The sequence below is a fragment of the Mobula hypostoma genome, chromosome 26, assembly GCF_963921235.1.
Source record: "Mobula hypostoma chromosome 26, sMobHyp1.1, whole genome shotgun sequence".
Lineage (NCBI taxonomy): Eukaryota > Metazoa > Chordata > Chondrichthyes > Myliobatiformes > Myliobatidae > Mobula > Mobula hypostoma.
The window spans coordinates 3,197,345-3,215,661 of record NC_086122.1 but is presented as its reverse complement, the minus strand read 5'-3'; the positions used below and the strand labels follow the sequence as shown (position 1 = coordinate 3,215,661).

The following is an 18,317-nucleotide window of genomic DNA, read 5'->3' as shown; positions in this document are numbered from 1 at the left end:
TAAAATAGTTGACAGTCTACACTTAGCATCATTCATTCTCCTTTCCCTGCCTCAAAAAGCCCTGTCAGCAAGGTCCCCAACATAAAGAGGCCAAGGCTGCAAAACAGACAATGCCAGGCCCGTGCTTTTACCATGCTCGCTTTGGTAGGAACACCAGAAGTACCAAATGCCTTTCAGCTTCAATATTGCAACACATCAGGACATTAGAGGTCTTTGAACACTGTGGGTTGCAGCTACCAAGGTCGTCCACTGTACATTACGGACACCCTTTCAGGGCGATGCTTAAGTGTGACATGAGTGCTCAAGTGAGTGTGCTGTCAGCACCGCCTATTGAGAAGGCAAAGAGCAACAAAACCACCCTAGAGGTCACCAATGGCTGCAGGATCCAGACTTATGGGACACGATGGGTGTGGCTCTGCTTTAGTGGGCAAGATTACACATGGGACCTCCTGGCAAAAATGGCTAGACGTCTGCTTGGTGCATATTTCCTGTATGCCCAAGGACTGTTAGTCGATCTTAAGAACTGCTGGCTTGTAGATATCAAGGACTTTGTGTCGTTGCCCTGCTCCCCCAGTAAGTTCCCCACAATTCTGTTCAGTGTATGCATCACCACGTGCGAGTTTATTTGATTGCTGGGCAGTAAAATCAAAAACCAGTGAGAAAATCAACATTATCTTCACTCTTCTATGTAAAGTCTCGAGCCAGCTGTGGAAAGGCAGGGTTGAACATCAAGATCTCAAGTTAGAAACATAGAAAACCTACAGCACAATACAGGCCCTTTGGCCCACAAAGTTGTGCCGAACACGTTCCTACCTTAGAACTACCTAGGCTCTACCCATAGCCCTCTACTTTTCTAAGCTCCATGTAGCCATCCAGGAGTCTCTATCGTTTCCGCCTCCACCACTGCCGCCGGCAGCCCATTCCACGCACTCACCACTCTCTGCGTAAAAAACTTACCCCTGACATCTCCTCTGTACCTACTTCCAAGCACCTTAAAACTATGCCCTCTTGTGCTAGCCATGTCAGCCCTGGGAAAAAGCCTCCGGCTATCCATACGATCAATGCCTCTCAGTATCTTGAACACCTCTGTCAGGTCACCTCTCAACCTCCATCGCTCCAAGGAGAAAAGGCCAAGTTCACTCAACCTATTCTCATAAGGCATGCTCCCCAATCCAGGCAACATCCTTGTAAATCTCCTCTGCACCCTTTCCATGGTTTCCACATCCTTCCTGTAGTGAGGTGACCAGAAATACATTATACTTTATTGTCACCAAACAATTGATACTAGAACGTACAGTCATCACAGCGATATTTGATTCTGCACTTCCTGCTCCCTGGATTACAAATATTAAATATTAAAAATATTAACAATAGTAAAAATTAGTAAAAATAAAAATTTAAATTATAAATCATAAATAGAAAATAGAAAAAATGGAAAGTAAGGTAGTGCAAAAAAACCGAAAGGCAAGTCCGGATATTTGGAGGGTACGGCCCAGGTCCGGGTCAGGATCTGTTCAGCAGTCTTGTCACAGTTGGAAGGAAGCTGTTCCCAAATCTGGCCACACGAGTCTTCAAGCTCCTGAGACTTCTCCCAGAGGGAAGAGGGACGAAAAGTGGTTCGACCAAGAGGGACGACCAGGGTCCTATAAAGTTCAACTTTTCCTATCCAGTATTTCCTGATACAACATTCTTAAATATAAGTAATCTCTCTCTGGATTCCAGTTACAGGTGACTGTCATGTTAAGGCTCTTTGGGTTATAGAAATTCACCCTTGCAGAATTTACAAATTGCTACCCAAATTTTTTTAGATACAGAGTACAATTCACTCTTGCAGAACTATTTGAAAAAAAAGTTAACAAATAAAAAGGTAAAGGTAACAGGTCTAGGGAACAAATGAGGTGTTTGTGGAGTACAAAAAATGCAAGAGAACACTTAAGAGGGCATGAGGTTGCTCAAACAGACAAGGTGAAGAAAAATCCTAAGGGATTCTGCAAATATGTTAAAACAAAGGGATTGCAAGGGTCAAAATTTGAAAATTTAGAAAACCAGACTGGTAATCCATGTTTGAAGCTAAAATAGATAGGGGAAGATCTGAAATGAATTCTTTGCATCTGTATTTAAGACCATGAGACCATAAGACAAAGCAGCAGAAGTCGGCCATTTGGCCCATCGAGTCTGCTGCGCCATTTTATCATGAGCTGATCAATTCTCCCATTTAGTACCACTCCCCCGCCGTCTCACCATAACCTTTGATGCCCTGGCTACTCAGATACCTATCAATCTCTGCCTTAAATACACCTAATGACTTGGCCTCCACTGCTGCCTGTAGCAACAAATTCCATAGATTCACCACCCTCTGACTAAAAAAATTTTTCGCATTTCTGTTCTGAATGGGCGCCCTTCAATCCTTAAGACATGCTCTCTCGTACTAGACTCCCCCATCATGGGAAACAACTTTGCCACATCCACTCTGTCCATGCCTTTCAACATTCGAAATGTTTCTATTAGGTCTCCCCTCATTCTTCTAAACTCCAAGGAATACAGTCCAAGAGCGGACAAACGTTCCTCATATGTTAACCCCCTCATTCCTGGAATCATTCTAGTGAATCTTCTCTGTACCCTCTCCAACATCAGCACATCCTTTCTTAAATAAAGAGACCAAAACTGTCCACAGTACTCCAAGTGAGGTCTCACCAGTGCCTTACAGAGCCTCAACATCACATCCCTGCTCTTATACTCTATTCCTCTAGAAATGAGTGCCAACATTGCATTCGCCTTCTTCACTACTGACTCAACCTGGAGGTTAACTTTAAGGGTATCCTGTACGAGGATTCCCAAGTCCTGTTGCATCTCAGAACTTTGAATTCTTTCTCCATTTAAATAATAGTCTGCCCGTTTATTTTTTCTGCCAAAGTGCATAACCATACACTTTCCAACATTGTACTTCATTTGCCACTTCTCTGCCCATTCTTCCAATCTATCCAAGTCTCTCTGCAGACTGTCCGTTTCCTCAGCACTACCGGCCCCTCCACCTATCTTCGTATCGTCAGCAAACTTAGCCACAAAGCCACCTATTCCATAATCCAAATGGTTGATGTACAATGTAAGAAGAAGCGGCCCCAACACGGACCCGTGTGGAACACCACTGGTAACCGGCAGCCAACCAGAATAGGATCCCTTTATTCCCACTCTCTGTTTCCTGCCAATCAGCCAACGCTCTATCCACGTATGTAACTTTCCCGTAATTCCATGGGCTCTTATCTTGTTAAGTAGCCTCATGTGTGGCACCTTGTCAAAGGCCTTCTGAAAATCCAAATATACAACATCTAGTGCATCACCCTTGTCTAGCCTACTGGTAATTTCCTCAAAAAATTGTAATAGGTTTGTCAGGCAAGATTTTCCTTTAAGGAATCCATGCTGAGTTCTGCCTATCTTGTCATATACCTCCAGCTACTCTGTAACCACATCCTTGACAATCGACTCCAACAACTTCCCAACCACCGATGTCAAGCTAACAGGTCTATAAACGCAAACAACAGGAATTCTGCAGATGCTGGAAATTCAAGCAACACACATCAAAATTGCTGGTGAATGCAGCAGGCCAGGCAGCATCTCTAGGAAGAGGTACGGTCGACGTTTCAGGCCGAGACCCTTCGTCAGGACTAACTGAAGGAAGAGTGAGTAAGGGATTTGAAAGTGGGAGGCGGAGGGGGAGATTCAAAATGATAGGAGAAGACAGGACGGGGAGGGATAGAGCCAAGAGCTGGACAGGTGATCGGCAAAAGGGAATACGAGAGGATCATGGGTCAGGAGGTCTGGGAAGAAAGACAAGGAGTGGGGGCGGGGGACCCAGAGGATGGGCAAGAGGTATATTCAGAGGGACAGAGGGAGAAAAAGGAGAGTGAGGGAAAGATTGTGTGCATAAAAATAAGTAACAGATGGGGTACGAGGGGGAGGTGGGGCCTTAGCGGAAGTTAGAGAAGTCAATGTTCATGCCATCAGGTTGGAGGCTACCCAGACGGAATATGTGTTGTTCCTCCAACCTGAGTGTGGCTTCATCTTTACAGTAGAGGAGGCCGTGGATAGACATGTCAGAATGGGAATGGGATGTGGAATTAAAGTGAATTAAAACATGTAAGCGGAACAAGTTTAAATTCCATCCCCCATCAGGAAGGTCTCAAAGCTCTACGCTTCTTTTTGGATTCCAGACCTAATCAGTTCCCCTCTACCACCACTCTGCTCCGTCTAGCGGAATTAGTCTTACTCTTAATAATTTCTCCTTTGGCTCCTCCCACTTCCTCCAAACTAAAGGTGTAGCTATGGGCACCCGTATGGGTCCTAGCTATGCCTGCCTTTTTGTTGGGTTTGTGGAACAATCCATGTTCCGTGCCTATTCTGGTATCTGACCCCCACTTTTCCTTTGCTACATCGACGATTGCATTGGCGTTGCTTCCTGCACGCATGCAGAACTCGTTGACTTTATTAACTTTGCCTCCAACTTTCACCCTGCCCTCAAGTTTACCTGGTCCATTTCCGACACCACCCTCCCCTTTCTAGATCTTTCTGTCTCTGTCTCTGGAGACAGCTTATCCACGGATGTCTACTATAAGCCTAGTGACTCTCACAGCTATCTGGACTATTCCTCTTCTCACCCTGTCTCTTGCAAAAACGCCATCCCCTTCTCGCAATTCCTCTGTCTCTGCCGCATCTGCTCTCAGGATGAGGCTTTTCATTCTAGGACGAGGGAGATGTCTTCCTTTTTTAAAGGAAGGGGCTTCCCTTCCTCCACTATCAACTCTGCTCTTAAACGCATCTCCCCCATTTCACTTACATCTGCTCTCACTCCATCCTCCCGCCACCCCACTAGGAATAGAGTTCCCCTGGTCCTCACCTACCACCCCACCAGCCTGCGGGTCCAACATATTATTCTCCGTAACTTCCGCCACCTCCAACGGGATACCACCACTAAGCACATCTTTCCCTCCCCCGCTCTCTCTGCATTCCGCAGGGATCGCTCCCTACGCAACTCCCTTGTCCATTCGGCCCCCCCATCCCTCCCCACTGATCTCCCTCCTGGCACTTATCCATGTAAGCGGAACAAGTGCTACACATGCCCTTACACTTCCTCCCTTACCACCATTCAGGGCCCCAAACAGTCCTTCCAGGTGAGGCAACACTTCACCTGTGAGTTGACTGGGGTGATATACTGCGTCCGGTGCTCCCGATGTGGCCTTTTATATATTGGCGAGACCCGACGCAGACTGGGAGACCGCTTTGCTGAACATCTACGCTCTGTCCGCCAGAGAAAGCAGGATCTCCCAGTGGCCACACATTTTAATTCCACATCCCATTCCCATTCTGACATGTCTATCCACGGCCTCCTCTACTGTAAAGATGAAGCCACACTCAGGTTGGAGGAACAACACCTTATATTCCGTCTGGGTGGCCTCCAACCTGATGGCATGAACATCGACTTCTCTAACTTCCGCTAAGGTCCCACCTCCCCCCTCGTACCCCATCTGTTACTTATTTTTATGCACACATTCTTTCTCTCACTCTCCTTTTTCTCCCTCTGTCCCTCTGAATATACCTCTTGCCCATCCTCTGGGTCCCCCCCCCTTGTCTTTCTTCCCGGACCTCCTGTCCCATGATCCTCTCGTATCCCTTTTGCCAATCACCTGTCCAGCTCTTGGCTCTATCCCTCCCCCTCCTGTCTTCTCCTATCATTTTGGATCTCCCCCTCCCCCTCCCACGTTCAAATCCCTTACTCACTCTTCCTTCAGTTAGTCCTGACGAAGGGTCTCGGCCTGAAACGTCGACCGTACCTCTTCCTAGAGATGCTGCCTGGCCTGCTGCGTTCACCAGCAACTTTGATGTGTGTTGCTAACAGGTCTATAATTTCCTTTCTGCTTCCTTGCCCCCTTCTTAAATAATGGAGTAACATTTGCAATCTTCCAGTCTTCCGGAACCATGCCAGAATCTATCGACTTATGAAAGATCATCGCTAATGCCTCCACAATCTCCACAGCTACTTCCTTCAGAACACGAAGGTGCATTCCATCTGGTCCAGGAGATTTATCTACCTTTAGACTATTCAGCTTTCTGAGTACTTTCTCTGTCGTAATTGTGACTGCGTACACTTCTCTTCCCTGCCACCCTTGAGTGTCCGGTATACTGCTGATGTCTTCCTCAGTGAAGACTGATGCAAAATACTCGTTCAGTTCCTCTGCCATCTCCTTATCTCCCATTACAATTTCTCCAGCATCATTTTCTATCGGTCCTATATCTACTCTCACCTGTCTTTTACTGTTTATATACTTGAAAATGCTTTTAGTATCCTCTTTGATATTATTTGCTAGCTTCCTTTCATAGTTAATCTTTTCCCTCTTAATGACCTTCTTGGTTTCCTTTTGTAAGGTTTTAAAAACTTCCCAATCCTCTGTCTTCCCACTAATTTTTGCTTCCTTGTATGCCCTCTCCTTTGCTTTAACTTTGGCTTTGACTTCTCTTGTCAACCACGGTTGCACCCTTTTTCCACTCGAAAATTTCTTCTTTTTTGGAATATACCTGTCTTGCACCTTCCTCTTTCCTGCATAAACTCCAGCCACTGCTGCTCGGCTGTCTTTCCCGCCAGTGTCCCTTTCCAGTCAACTTTGGCCAGTTCCTCTCTCATGCCACTGTAATTTCCTTTACTCCACTGAAATACTGACACATCAGATTTCGGCTTCTCTTTTTCTAATTTCACAGTGAACTCAATCATGTTATGATCACTGCCTCTGAAGGGTTCCTTCACCTCAGTCTCTCTAATCACCTCCGATTCGTTACACAATACCCAATCCAGTACAGCCGATCCCCTAGTGGGCTCAACAACAAGCTGTTCTAACAAGCCATCTCGCAGACATTCTACAAATTCTCTCTCTTGAGATCCACTGCTGACCTGATTTTCCCAGTCTACTCTCATGTTAAAATCCCCCACAATTATCATAACACTGCCCTTCTGACAAGCCTTTTCTATTTCCAGTTGTAATTTGTAGTCCACATCCCTGCAGCTGTTTGGAGGCCTATAAATAACTGCCATCAGGGTCCTTTTACCCCTGCAATTTCTTAGCTCAACCCATAAAGATTCTGCACCTTCCGATCCTATATCACCTCTTTCTAATGATTTAATATCATTTCTTACCAATAAAGCCACGCCCCCCCCCCTGCCTACCTTCCTATCCTTCCGATACACCGTGTATCCTTGGACATTCAACTCCCAGAGACATGCATCCTTTAGCCACGTCTCAGTGATGGCCACAATATCATACCTGCCAATCTGTAGCTGTACGACAAGATCATCCACCTTATTCCTTATGCTGCGTGAATTTAAGTACAACACCTTAAGACCAGTATTTGATACTTTTCGCTTTGATTTCACTGCAACTTTATTGCACTGCAACTCATCCCAATGGCTACAAATTTGCCCCATCACCTGCCTATCTTTCCTGACATCTTTACTGCTCACTATCTTAGATTTATTTCTGTTTTCCCCTTCCTCTGCTCTGTCATTCCAGTTCCCATTCCCCTGCTAAATTAGTTTAAACCCTCCCTAACAGCTCTATTAAACTTTCCCGCCAGGATATTGGTTCCCCTTCGGGTTCAGGTGTAACCTGTCCTTTTTGAACAGGTCATACTTCCCCCAGAAGAGATCCCAATTCTCCAAGAATCTGAAGCCCTGCCCCCTACACCAGTCTCTCAGCCATGCATTCATCTGCCTGATCCGACTATTCTTGCCCTCGCTAGCACGTGGCACAGGTAGCAATCCCGAGATTACTACCCTGAAGGTCCTGCTTCTCAGCCTCCTTCCTAACTGCCTTTACTCAGGAGATGGACACAGAGTCTGTAGAAGTGAGGCAAAGCAGCATCTTGTCCCATAGCTATTTCCAATAAACCCCTGATCTTGACTGTGTCACAACTTCCAGTATTTACTGGCCCTCAACCATCTCATCTTAGCCAATAAGGTTTTGGCTCTGAAAATGTTTATCAACTGGTCTGTAGCACTATTGAAATTCACGGCAGTGGGCAAATAGTGTGCTGGTCATTGTCCACCGTTCCTACGACCATCCAATTTGCATCCTTTCTCAGCCTGATGTTTTCACTGGCCTGAAATCAATTCTCACATTCTTCATTTTTATTTTAAACGTTCCTAACTCCTTTAATCTTCACTGTCATGTTTTTGCATTGATCCAAACAAAGCTGTAACAGTTGAATTGGTAGATTGAGAATAATTAAAGTTTAATGTAAAATTATGTATATTTGATTGCAAATAAAAAGCATATGATTTGTCTGCGAGCAACCACTTATGTTTTTTGAACCTAGCTATATGCCTTTGGCTTCATCAACCAGTGCAGACTATTGGATACCCAACTCCAATTCGACTGCCCATAGACATTTGTCTTCACCTTCCACTAATTTCACCTTGCCATGCAAGTCAATAAACCATCCAATAAATCCACGACAGAGCCATCCAAATCAAGCCAATCTCTCTCTATGCCTCCAGATTTCCAGTCTTCCTTGCTACAATGCTTCTGCTGGAGTAGAACCACAGGACGGATGGAAAACTGTTCAACCTACATTGCAAACAACAGGAATTCTGCAGATGCTGGAAATTCAAGCAACATACATCGAAGTTGCTGGTGAACGCAGCAGGCCAAGCAGCGTCTGTAGAAGAGGTGCAGTCGACGTTTCAGGCCGAGACCCTTCGTCAGGACTAACTGAAGGAAGAGTGAGTAAGAGATTTGAAAGTGGGAGCAGGAGGGGGAGATCCAAAATGATAGGAGAAGTCAGGAGGGGGAGGGATAGAGCCGAGAGCTGGACAGGTGATAGGCAGAAGGGGATACGAGAGGATCATGGGACAGGAGGTCCAGGAAGAAAGACAAGGGAGGGGGGGGACCCAGAGGATGGGCAAAGGGTATATTCAGAGGGGCAGAGGGATAAAAAGGAGAGTGAGAGAAAGAATGTGTGTATAAAAATAAGTAACAGATGGGGTACGAGGGGGAGGTGGGGCATTAGCGGAAGTTAGAGAAGTCGATGTTCATGCCATCAGGTTGGAGGCTACCCAGACGGAATATAAGGTGTTGTTCCTCCAACCTGAGTGTGGCTTCATCTTTACAGTAGAGGAGGCCGTGGATAGACATGTCAGAATGGGAATGGGATGTGGAATTAAAATGTGTGGCCACTGGGAGATCCTGCTTTCTCTGGCGGACAGAGCGTAGATGTTCAGCAAAGCGGTCTCCCAGTCTGCGTCGGGTCTCACCAATATATAAAAGGCCACATCCGGAGCACCGGACGCAGTATATCACCCCAGTCGACTCACAGGTGAAGTGATGCCTCACCTGGAAGGACTGTTTGGGGCCCTGAATGGTGGCAAGAGAGGAAGTGTAAGGGCATGTGTAGCACTTGTTCCGCTTACACAGATAAGTGCCAGGAGGGAGATCAGTGGGGAGGGATGGGGGGGACGAATGGACAAGGGAGTTGTGTAGGGAGCGATCCCTGCGGAATGCAGAGAGAGCGGGGGAGGGAAAGATGTGCTTAGTGGTGAGATCCCGTTGGAGGTGGCGGAAGTTACGGAGAATAATATGTTGGACCCGGAGGCTGGTGGGGTGGTAGGTGAGGACCAGGGGAACCCTATTCCTAGTGGGGTGGTGGGAGGATGGAGTGAGAGCAGATGTACATGAAATGGGGGAGATGCGTTTAAGAGCAGAGTTGATAGTGGAGGAAGGGAAGCCCCTTTCTTTAAAAAAGGAAGACATCTCCCTCGTCCTAGAATGAAAAGCCTCATCCTGAGAGCAGATGCGGCGGAGACGGAGGAATTGCGAGAAGGGGATGGCGTTTTTGCAAGAGACAGGGTGAGAAAAGGAATAGTCCAGATAGCTGTGAGAGTCACTAGGCTTATAGTAGACATCAGTGGATAAGCTGTCTCCAGAGACAGAGACAGAAAGATCTAGAAAGGGGAGGGAGGTGTCGGAAATGGACCAGGTAAACTTGAGGGCAGGGTGAAAGTTGGAGGCAAAGTTAATAAAGTCAACGAGTTCTGCATGCGTGCAGGAAGCAGCGCCAATGCAGTCGTCGATGTAGCGAAGGAAAAGTGGGGGACAGATAGCAGAATAGGCACGGAACATAGATTGTTCCACAAACCCAACAAAAAGGCAGGCATAGCTAGGACCCATACGGGTGCCCATAGCTACACCTTTAGTTTGGAGGAAATGGGAGGAGCCAAAGGAGAAATTATTAAGAGTAAGGACTAATTCCGCTAGACGGAGCAGAGTGGTGGTAGAGGGGAACTGATTAGGTCTGGAATCCAAAAAGAAGCGTAGAGCTTTGAGACCTTCCTGATGGGGGATGGAAGTATATAAGGACTGGACATCCATGGTGAAAATAAAGCGGTGGGGGCCAGGGAACTTAAAATCATCGAAAAGTTTAAGAGCGTGGGAAGTGTCACGAACATAGGTCGGAAGGGATTGAACAAGGGGTGATAAAACAGTGTCGAGGTATGCAGAAATGAGTTCGGTGGGGCAGGAGCAAGCTGAGACAATAGGTCGGCCAGGACAGGCAAGTTTGTGGATCTTGGGTAGGAGGTAGAAACGGGAAGTGCGGGGTGTGGGAACTATAAAGTTGGTAGCAGTGGATGGGAGATCCCCTGAGCGGATAAAGTCGGTGATGGTGTGGGAGACAATGGCCTGGTGCTCCTTGGTGGGGTCACGATCGAGGGGTAAATAAGAGGAGGTATCCGCGAGTTGTTGCTGCGCCTCGGCAAGGTAGAGGTCAGTACGCCAGACTACAACAGCACCCCCTCTATCGGCGGGTTTAATAGTAAGGTTAGGATTAGTGCGGAGGGAGTGGAGAGCAGAGCGTTCCGAAGGAGTGAGGTTGGAATGGGGACAAGGTGTGGTGAAGTCGAGACGGTTGATGTCCCGTCGGCAGTTAGCAATAAAGAGATCCAGAGCAGGCAGAAGACCAGAGCGGGAAGACCAGAGCGGCAACCTACATTGCCTCTTTTCCATAGCCAAAGTCAGTCAGCTCAATCATGGAACTGCAACTGCCCTCTGACAACATGACAAGATCTAGGATAATGTGGACCACTTCTGAGATCGCAACAGGCACTTCTGAATGAAAGCAGATATTGATGATGAAGTTCATCATTGTGCTGGCACTCCCTATAACCCATGTGTTGCTTGAAGACCAAGATCACAAGTACAGCACATCACAACTAGTCTACCCACACCAATAATTCTTGTTCTCTTATATTCTTGTTGGACTATTTCTAGTGGGCACCACATGGCACTGGAGAGATATGAGTGTTGCCTCTGCAATATCTTTCAAATGCACAGAACAATGAGATAACAAACATGATTGTCCTCAGCCAGGATAACATTCCAATGATTAAGGTTCTTGTCACTTTCAGTTGTTTCATTTTACAGGCAGTGTGTTTGCATGCCTGAATTCAGATTCCTGAAACTGGCACTCTCATCTGAGTTTTGTCATGATAGACAAAGAAAAATAATCACATATGTCCTCAAAACATGCTTGAGGGAATGTGATATCCTCACCAACTCCATGGAATTCTTGGCTCGCATCTGCTGATAGCAGAGAAGTATTTAAGATAGCACTGAGAGTCTCGAATCTAATGGTTAGGACACACGGAAGGCGCACATAATGGTCGAAGATGCATACCACCTAATAAACTACCCATTCATTTATCCCATCAGGTCTCTCCTGCCCCACCCGTGGCCTCAGAAAAAGCAGTACTGCAGCAAGTCATCCTGAGGAACCACCTACGAAGTTAAATGATTCCTCAAGATTGAAACATACTGAGATTAAACCAAAATGCATGACATTAGCATTCTTAAATACATGAGGAGTTTTATTTTTAAAAGCTCTCCTTTGTAAATTGCATTTTAGAACACTTTCCAATTGGATTGATTAGTAGCAAATTTTGTCGTTGCAGTTTGAGCAGAAAATAAGACTGCTGAATGCCAGTAAAATTTACCAGGTTAGCCAATTCTACCTATTCCTGAACATGGTACCAGGAGATGAAAAATAATCACTTAAATAAACAAGAAAGAAAAGAGACTCATCTTTCACAAGTTTGCAACAGAAGAGAGACTTGCATTTGTATTAGCACCACAGAGGGCAGCTGGATGTACGAGAACACTTTATAGTTAATGAAGAACTTTTCAAGTGTGGTCACTGTTGTAATGTTAGAATTGCTTTTGACTGTAGTCCAAAGTGCTGATTTCTGCTGATGTTCAAAAGTAGTATTTTAGGAACATTTTAATAACTTCTAATGACATAACCAGTGGGGAAAAATGGGCCTCTAAGAAATAATTTGATTGGAATTGCTATCATTAAGCATATTAAAATGAAACAGGAATTACTGCATTAAAATTAATTAAAGGTAAATAATATCTCATGAAAATTAAGACATGATGCAGTGTTTCCAGTAGCTCACTCATCCACTCATTCCTGTTGCAACTGATGTTAATACTTAGCTGCTGGCTGTCCCAACATCAGGAGATGAACAATATTAAGGAGAAAAATGTTTATGGGTAATGGTGAGAAGAGGTTATTCCCTCTGGGATCTGAAGTACTACATACCAGACTGGCATGCCAGGTCCACGTCCTTTTCAAAATCTGTCTATAAATAGGCAGCAGGATACAAAAAAAACAGTAAGTTAGAGTTGGAGAGGCTACAGCTGAAAGAACTTACCCATTTACTGAATCCCAGAAAAATAAAATGAAATTTATAAGTCTAGACAATTTTGTGTATTCCCATGATTCAGTTTCCATCCCATAACCTTGTGTGGTATTAGGCTTCAAGTGTGCACCTAGTTAGCTTTAAGTACCCACTTCGACCATGAATTCCAGGCGCAGGTGAAAAAATATCTACTCCTCAGCAATCCTTCACCCATTCGCTTCTCAGATGGCGGCACAGAAACTGGCCCTTCAATCCACCATGTCCATGCCAACAGTTTCACTCATCCTATTTACCAATAGCTACTGTGGTTAAATGACTCCTGCTTGTCTAGATATTGGATAAGTATCTTCCTCCACCATGTTCCATATTCTTCCTCAGATCCCCTGCAAGCCTCTTAACGTTCACCATAAACCTGTCAGTCTCTGGTCTCAGACACCACTGCCATGAAGAAACATTTACTAAGCCCTTTATAATTCTGAAATACTCTATCAGACCACCACCTTCCCCTTCCCCACCTACCTCCCCTATACCAAGGAAAACAAGCCCATTTATCCAGACTCTCCTCATAAAGGACCTTCCTTGTAACAGTTCTGTTCTGTTTACAGTTTAGGCCTCTTCTAATTTTAATTTCCTTAATTACAATTACAATTATCTTACTTGGTTCCAATTGAAAATCACTGCATATTGCTAAAATGTTCCAGCTCTGAACACATCCTAATGAATATCTTCATACCATACCCTCTCTAGTTCTATCTTATCCTGTCTTGGGTGGAGTAGCCAGAAATGTACATAGTTAATTTGGTATTAGCTCCCCACTCTTCCAATCCACACAATGGGTAGTATTGCAATGGAGCATGTGCAACTCCTGCCCCTACACCTCCTCTCTCATGACCATTCAGGACCTTCCAGGTCAGGTGACACATCAGCTCTGAGTCTGTTGGGGTCATACTGTGTCCGGTGCTCCTGGTGTGGCCTCCTGTATATCAGTGAGATCCAACATAGATTGGGAGACTGCTTTGCCGAGCACCTGCGCTCCATCCACCAGGAAAAGTAGGATTTCCCGATGGCCAACCATTTCAATTCTAATTCCCAGTCCCATTTTGACATGTCAGTCCATGGCCTCCTCTACTGTTACAATGAGACCACACGCAGGTTGGAGGAGCAACATTTTATATTCAGTCTGGGTAGACTCCAATGTGATGGCATGAACATCGATTTCTTGAACTTCCGGTAATGCCCCCCCACCCACCTTCAACATTCCCCATTCCCATTGTCCTTATCTCCTTATCTGCCCATCACCTCCCTTTGTTGCTCTGCCTCCTGTCCTCTCCTACCAGATTCCCCCCTCTCCAGCCCTTTATCTCTTTCACCAATCACCTTCCCAGCTCTTTATATCACCCCCCCCACCCCCACTCTCCTGGTTTCACTTATCACCTACTATTCTGTACTTCTTCCTTTCCTCCCCTCACCTTCTTACTCTGACATCTGATCTCTTTTCTCTTGTCCTGATGAAGGGTCTTGGACCAGAATGTGGACTGTTTGCTCTTTTCTATAGATGCTGCCTGGCCTGCTGAGTTCCTCCAGCATTTTGTGTATATTATTTTGATTTCCAATGTCCACAGATTTTCTCTTGTTTATGGGTAGTATTTTATTTGCTTTCATCAGCATCTTTTCTACTTGTCCTACTCAGTATCATTTGTTATTGCCATTCTCCAGCAGCCTACAATGTTTGATCTTCCACTAAGTGTGACTGCAAACTTCTTAAATATGTGGACTATGATTAAGTACAAATCATTTTACTATATAAAGCATGAGATCCAGAACAGAGCCTTGCAGAACATCAAGTTACTACAACTAGCTTTGACCTCTCTTTCGTTTGCTTTCTGCAAATGAACCAGTTTCAGATTCGACTTGATTCTCTCCTTTGGATTCAATGGACTTAATTGTTTTGACTAATCTGCCTTCTGAAGCTTGGCCAAATGGAATTACACTTCGTACGTTAATGCACCACCTTCAATAACTCTTCTTGTTAAATTGTCAAAAATTACAATTGAATATAATGCATGTGAGCATCTATTCAATTATCAACTCTAGTTGCTTCAGATGAGGAAGCTTCTTCCTGAAATTTTGCATTCTACATCTGAAGAGATGCTCACAAGGGACTGTGGATTTTTGATTCAGTGATGTTATACTTTGTAGAATGTTGATGCAGCTAGACAGCTTTGTAGAAGCTTTCAGAGGGCAGATCAGAGTTGGTAGATGACTAGATTCAGCTGAACATTTTTTCCAAAAATGCTGCATGGGGAGGAAGGCAGCAAACTGATATAGGACTGTGTGAGTATTTCCACCACTTTAAGATTTGAAAGTAATGTGATTGGTATGCTCTAAATGGAATGACTGGGAGCTCAATTTAAAGGCAATTGTGTTCCACTTCAATTACAACTTAATGAATATTTTTGTATGGCAGGGAAGCTCACTGCTATGGCCAGTCCACTGCTTAAGGAAATGTAGTCAGGGAAAGAATGGTTAGCTAACTGGTAGAAGAATGGAAACAGATTAGCAGTTGAAGAAATCTCAGTTTACATGTCATTCCAAGTATTTTTTCTGCACGGTGAAAAAATGGAGATGGATGTCTCCCGGGGGAGTGCAGTCACAGCACTACAGAAGCTCAGCTACACAAGCGGGCAGGAGAAGCAGCTCAAGGGTACTACAAAGCAGCAGTGAAAGGATTGGACATAAATCTATTTCTGTCACAGACACAGACGTATATCCATGGAGCTAGAGTTGCAGCTAAACAGAAGTAAGTCTGACGTCCTTATGGGAGGCTTTGCTGGGGTTATTGCGGAGGGTTTAAATTAATTTGGTATGGAATGGTGCACAGGGTAGGTGTACAGCAGGGGCTGAAGCTGAGCCAAATATAGAAAGAAAATGATGTCATCCCAGCAGCAGATCATACATAGATGGTAAGGCACATGCAAAGAATGAGGAGCTGGTACTGTATTTACCCTAATGAGAAGGGTCTGAGCAGTAAGACAGATGAGCAGAGGCCATTACTAAACAATTGGAATATGATACTGGAGACATGGTTGAGCAAAGACTGGTGACTGAGCATTCCAAGCTACAAACTCTTCAGAGATGCCGGGGGAAGAGGAGGTGCTATTGCAATATTGACAAAGGAATCCATTTCTGCAGAGAAGAGGGAAGATATAATTGAAGGTTTCAGATGAAGCCATATGGATGGAATTTAGAAAAGACCATGGAGGGTCACTTTTCTGGGGCCACATGAATTTTCTTAAGCTATGAGGTGACCACCTCTAAGAATGTGCAAAGTGTCTTTGGAGTACATGTCGAAAAACTGGTGAAGGTAATTATTTAGAACACAAAGCTAAAGTACTATGTGCATTTTTCATTGCACATTATAGAAAGGACATGATGGCACTGGAGAGGGTGCAGAGGAAATTCACCAGGATGTTGCATGGGATGGTACATCCCGGCTGTGTGCTGAGACTGGTTAAGTTGTATTTGCCTTGGAGAAAGGGGAGAATGTGATTGAGGTAAACAAAATTATAAAAGGGATTGATTGTGAGAAACTTTTCTTCTTAGCAGAGATTAGACAAGACAGCATAATTGTTCCTACTTCCCCATGTGAGGTTTAGGCTTCATGGTTGTGGGATCCTATGGTCTCTCCTGTGAACCTTTCCTTTGCTGAAAACATCTGCCGCAGATTCTGCCTATATTGAGATAGACTCAACATGTTGATATTAGCCATGTTCACTTCATCTCCTGCCACATAAATTTCACCTCTTCCTCTTATCTGTAGCCATTCCGCAATGTAAGTTTGACAAGTTATTTCCACATCAAGCAATAATAAGCAAATCTGAATAGATACATGGATATCCATGGTTACTGGACAGACATAATTCTTTCCTGACTTATACAACTGACACTCAAATTATACAATAAACTTATTTATTGAGATACACTGCAGAATAGTTACTTCAGGTCCTTCAGGCCATGCTGCCCAGCAACCCCCGATCTAACCTTAGCCTAAGCTTGGAACAATTTACAATGACCTGATTTGCAATTTACAATTTACAATTTACAATTTACAATGACCTGATTTACAATTTACAATTTACAATGACCTGATTTACAATTTAAAATGACCTGATTTACAATTTACAATTTACAATGACCTACTATCTGGTAGGTCGGAAGAAACCACAATCAGAAAAAGCCTATGCATTCCATGGAGTACAGATTCCTTCCAGATGACGTCAGAATTGACATCCGATGCCCCGAACTGCAACAGCGTCACGCTAACCACTACGCTACCATTTTGCCCCAATTTTATCTACCTTATATACCCTCTATTGAATACAAAAAAAGAGCAAGGGTAACCACATTGAACCCACTCTGACATACATCAAGTTTACAGCTAACCTAAGTTAATGCTTTTGTCTGCACCCTCTTGATATGCCTGAATTCTTTACATGTAATCTATTGACTCAATGAAACTCAATGATTCTGCCTTCACAGTTTTTCAAAGTATTTCAAAGATTCACCACTCACTATATGAAGAAATGTCTGCCTGCCTCAGTCTAGGCTTATCCTTTAATTGACCTCATACTGGATTCCACAACCAGGGGATAAATCACCCCCATTAGGTCCTGTAAGAATTTTATAAGTTTAATGAGGTCTCCCTTTCTAAATTATGCAGAATACAATCATAAACTAGTCAAGTTTCCCTCACACATCCTACCTCAGTAATTCCCTGAAACCATTTAGTACTCTGTAAGGCTGGTATCCAGAGGACAGAAAAGTCAGTTGCTCGAAAGATATTACTCTCTGTGAATTGCTCCTTTACTCACCATTATCTGGACTTGACCATTTTTATAAGAATCAGGTGAGTTTTCATTTTCTTCATTTTTGCAGCTTCCTGTTCGACATTTTATAACATCTTGAATCTATGAGGAATCATAAAAAGATTTTGAAAATAAACCCTTATTAAACAGAAGTAATAAACAGCAAGTTGCAGCTGTGGAAGATCCACACCAGTGCTTCTTTCTGTTTGTGTCTGGTGGATATCGTGTGATCATGTTTATGCTTCCTGACTTCTTCAAAATTTTCATATATGGTCAGATCTTGTCAACCCCAAAAATAAGACATGTTTTCAAAACTACATATTTTCCCCATTTTTTAAGTGAATGTGACTGTGGCTCTTACCCAGCCTGTAAGTGTCTATGACTTCAGAGTGTACCTCACTGGTTTACATCTGTTCACTCAGCTCGATTGCAGTATCCAAGTTAGTCAGATCAGAGGACATTTTCTCACTGTTGTAATCTCCGTTGCTTTTTTCATTCTGTATCTTGGACTCAGAATCAAGTATACAGATAACCTGGTCCTACACCCTCCATACCCACTTCAATCCTGATCTGAAGGTAGAAAATTGAAAGAAGCAATCACTAAAATGGGTAAGATTGGTGCTGGACATTGAGATTTTTTTCCTCAAGATAGTTTATTTATCTTTACTCCTAGAAATCTTATAATTCACCTCACTGTTACTCATGTATGCACTGCT

At 44.2% G+C, this 18,317-nt stretch overlaps 1 protein-coding gene across 7 annotated transcripts in view; it reads right to left on the bottom strand.

The window, feature by feature from the left end:
* The window catches only part of LOC134338213 (adhesion G protein-coupled receptor B2-like), a 1,212,788-nt gene that overhangs the window by 127,734 nt on the left and 1,066,737 nt on the right, over positions 1-18,317 (bottom strand). For all 7 annotated transcript variants that reach the window (XM_063033890.1, XM_063033884.1, XM_063033886.1 and 4 more), the window contains 2 exons: positions 17,608-17,703; positions 12,637-12,676 (listed from right to left, as the gene is read on the bottom strand). In XM_063033890.1, coding sequence (XP_062889960.1) covers positions 12,637-12,676; positions 17,608-17,703 — 136 coding nt within the window. The remainder of the gene's footprint in view (positions 1-12,636; positions 12,677-17,607; positions 17,704-18,317) is intronic.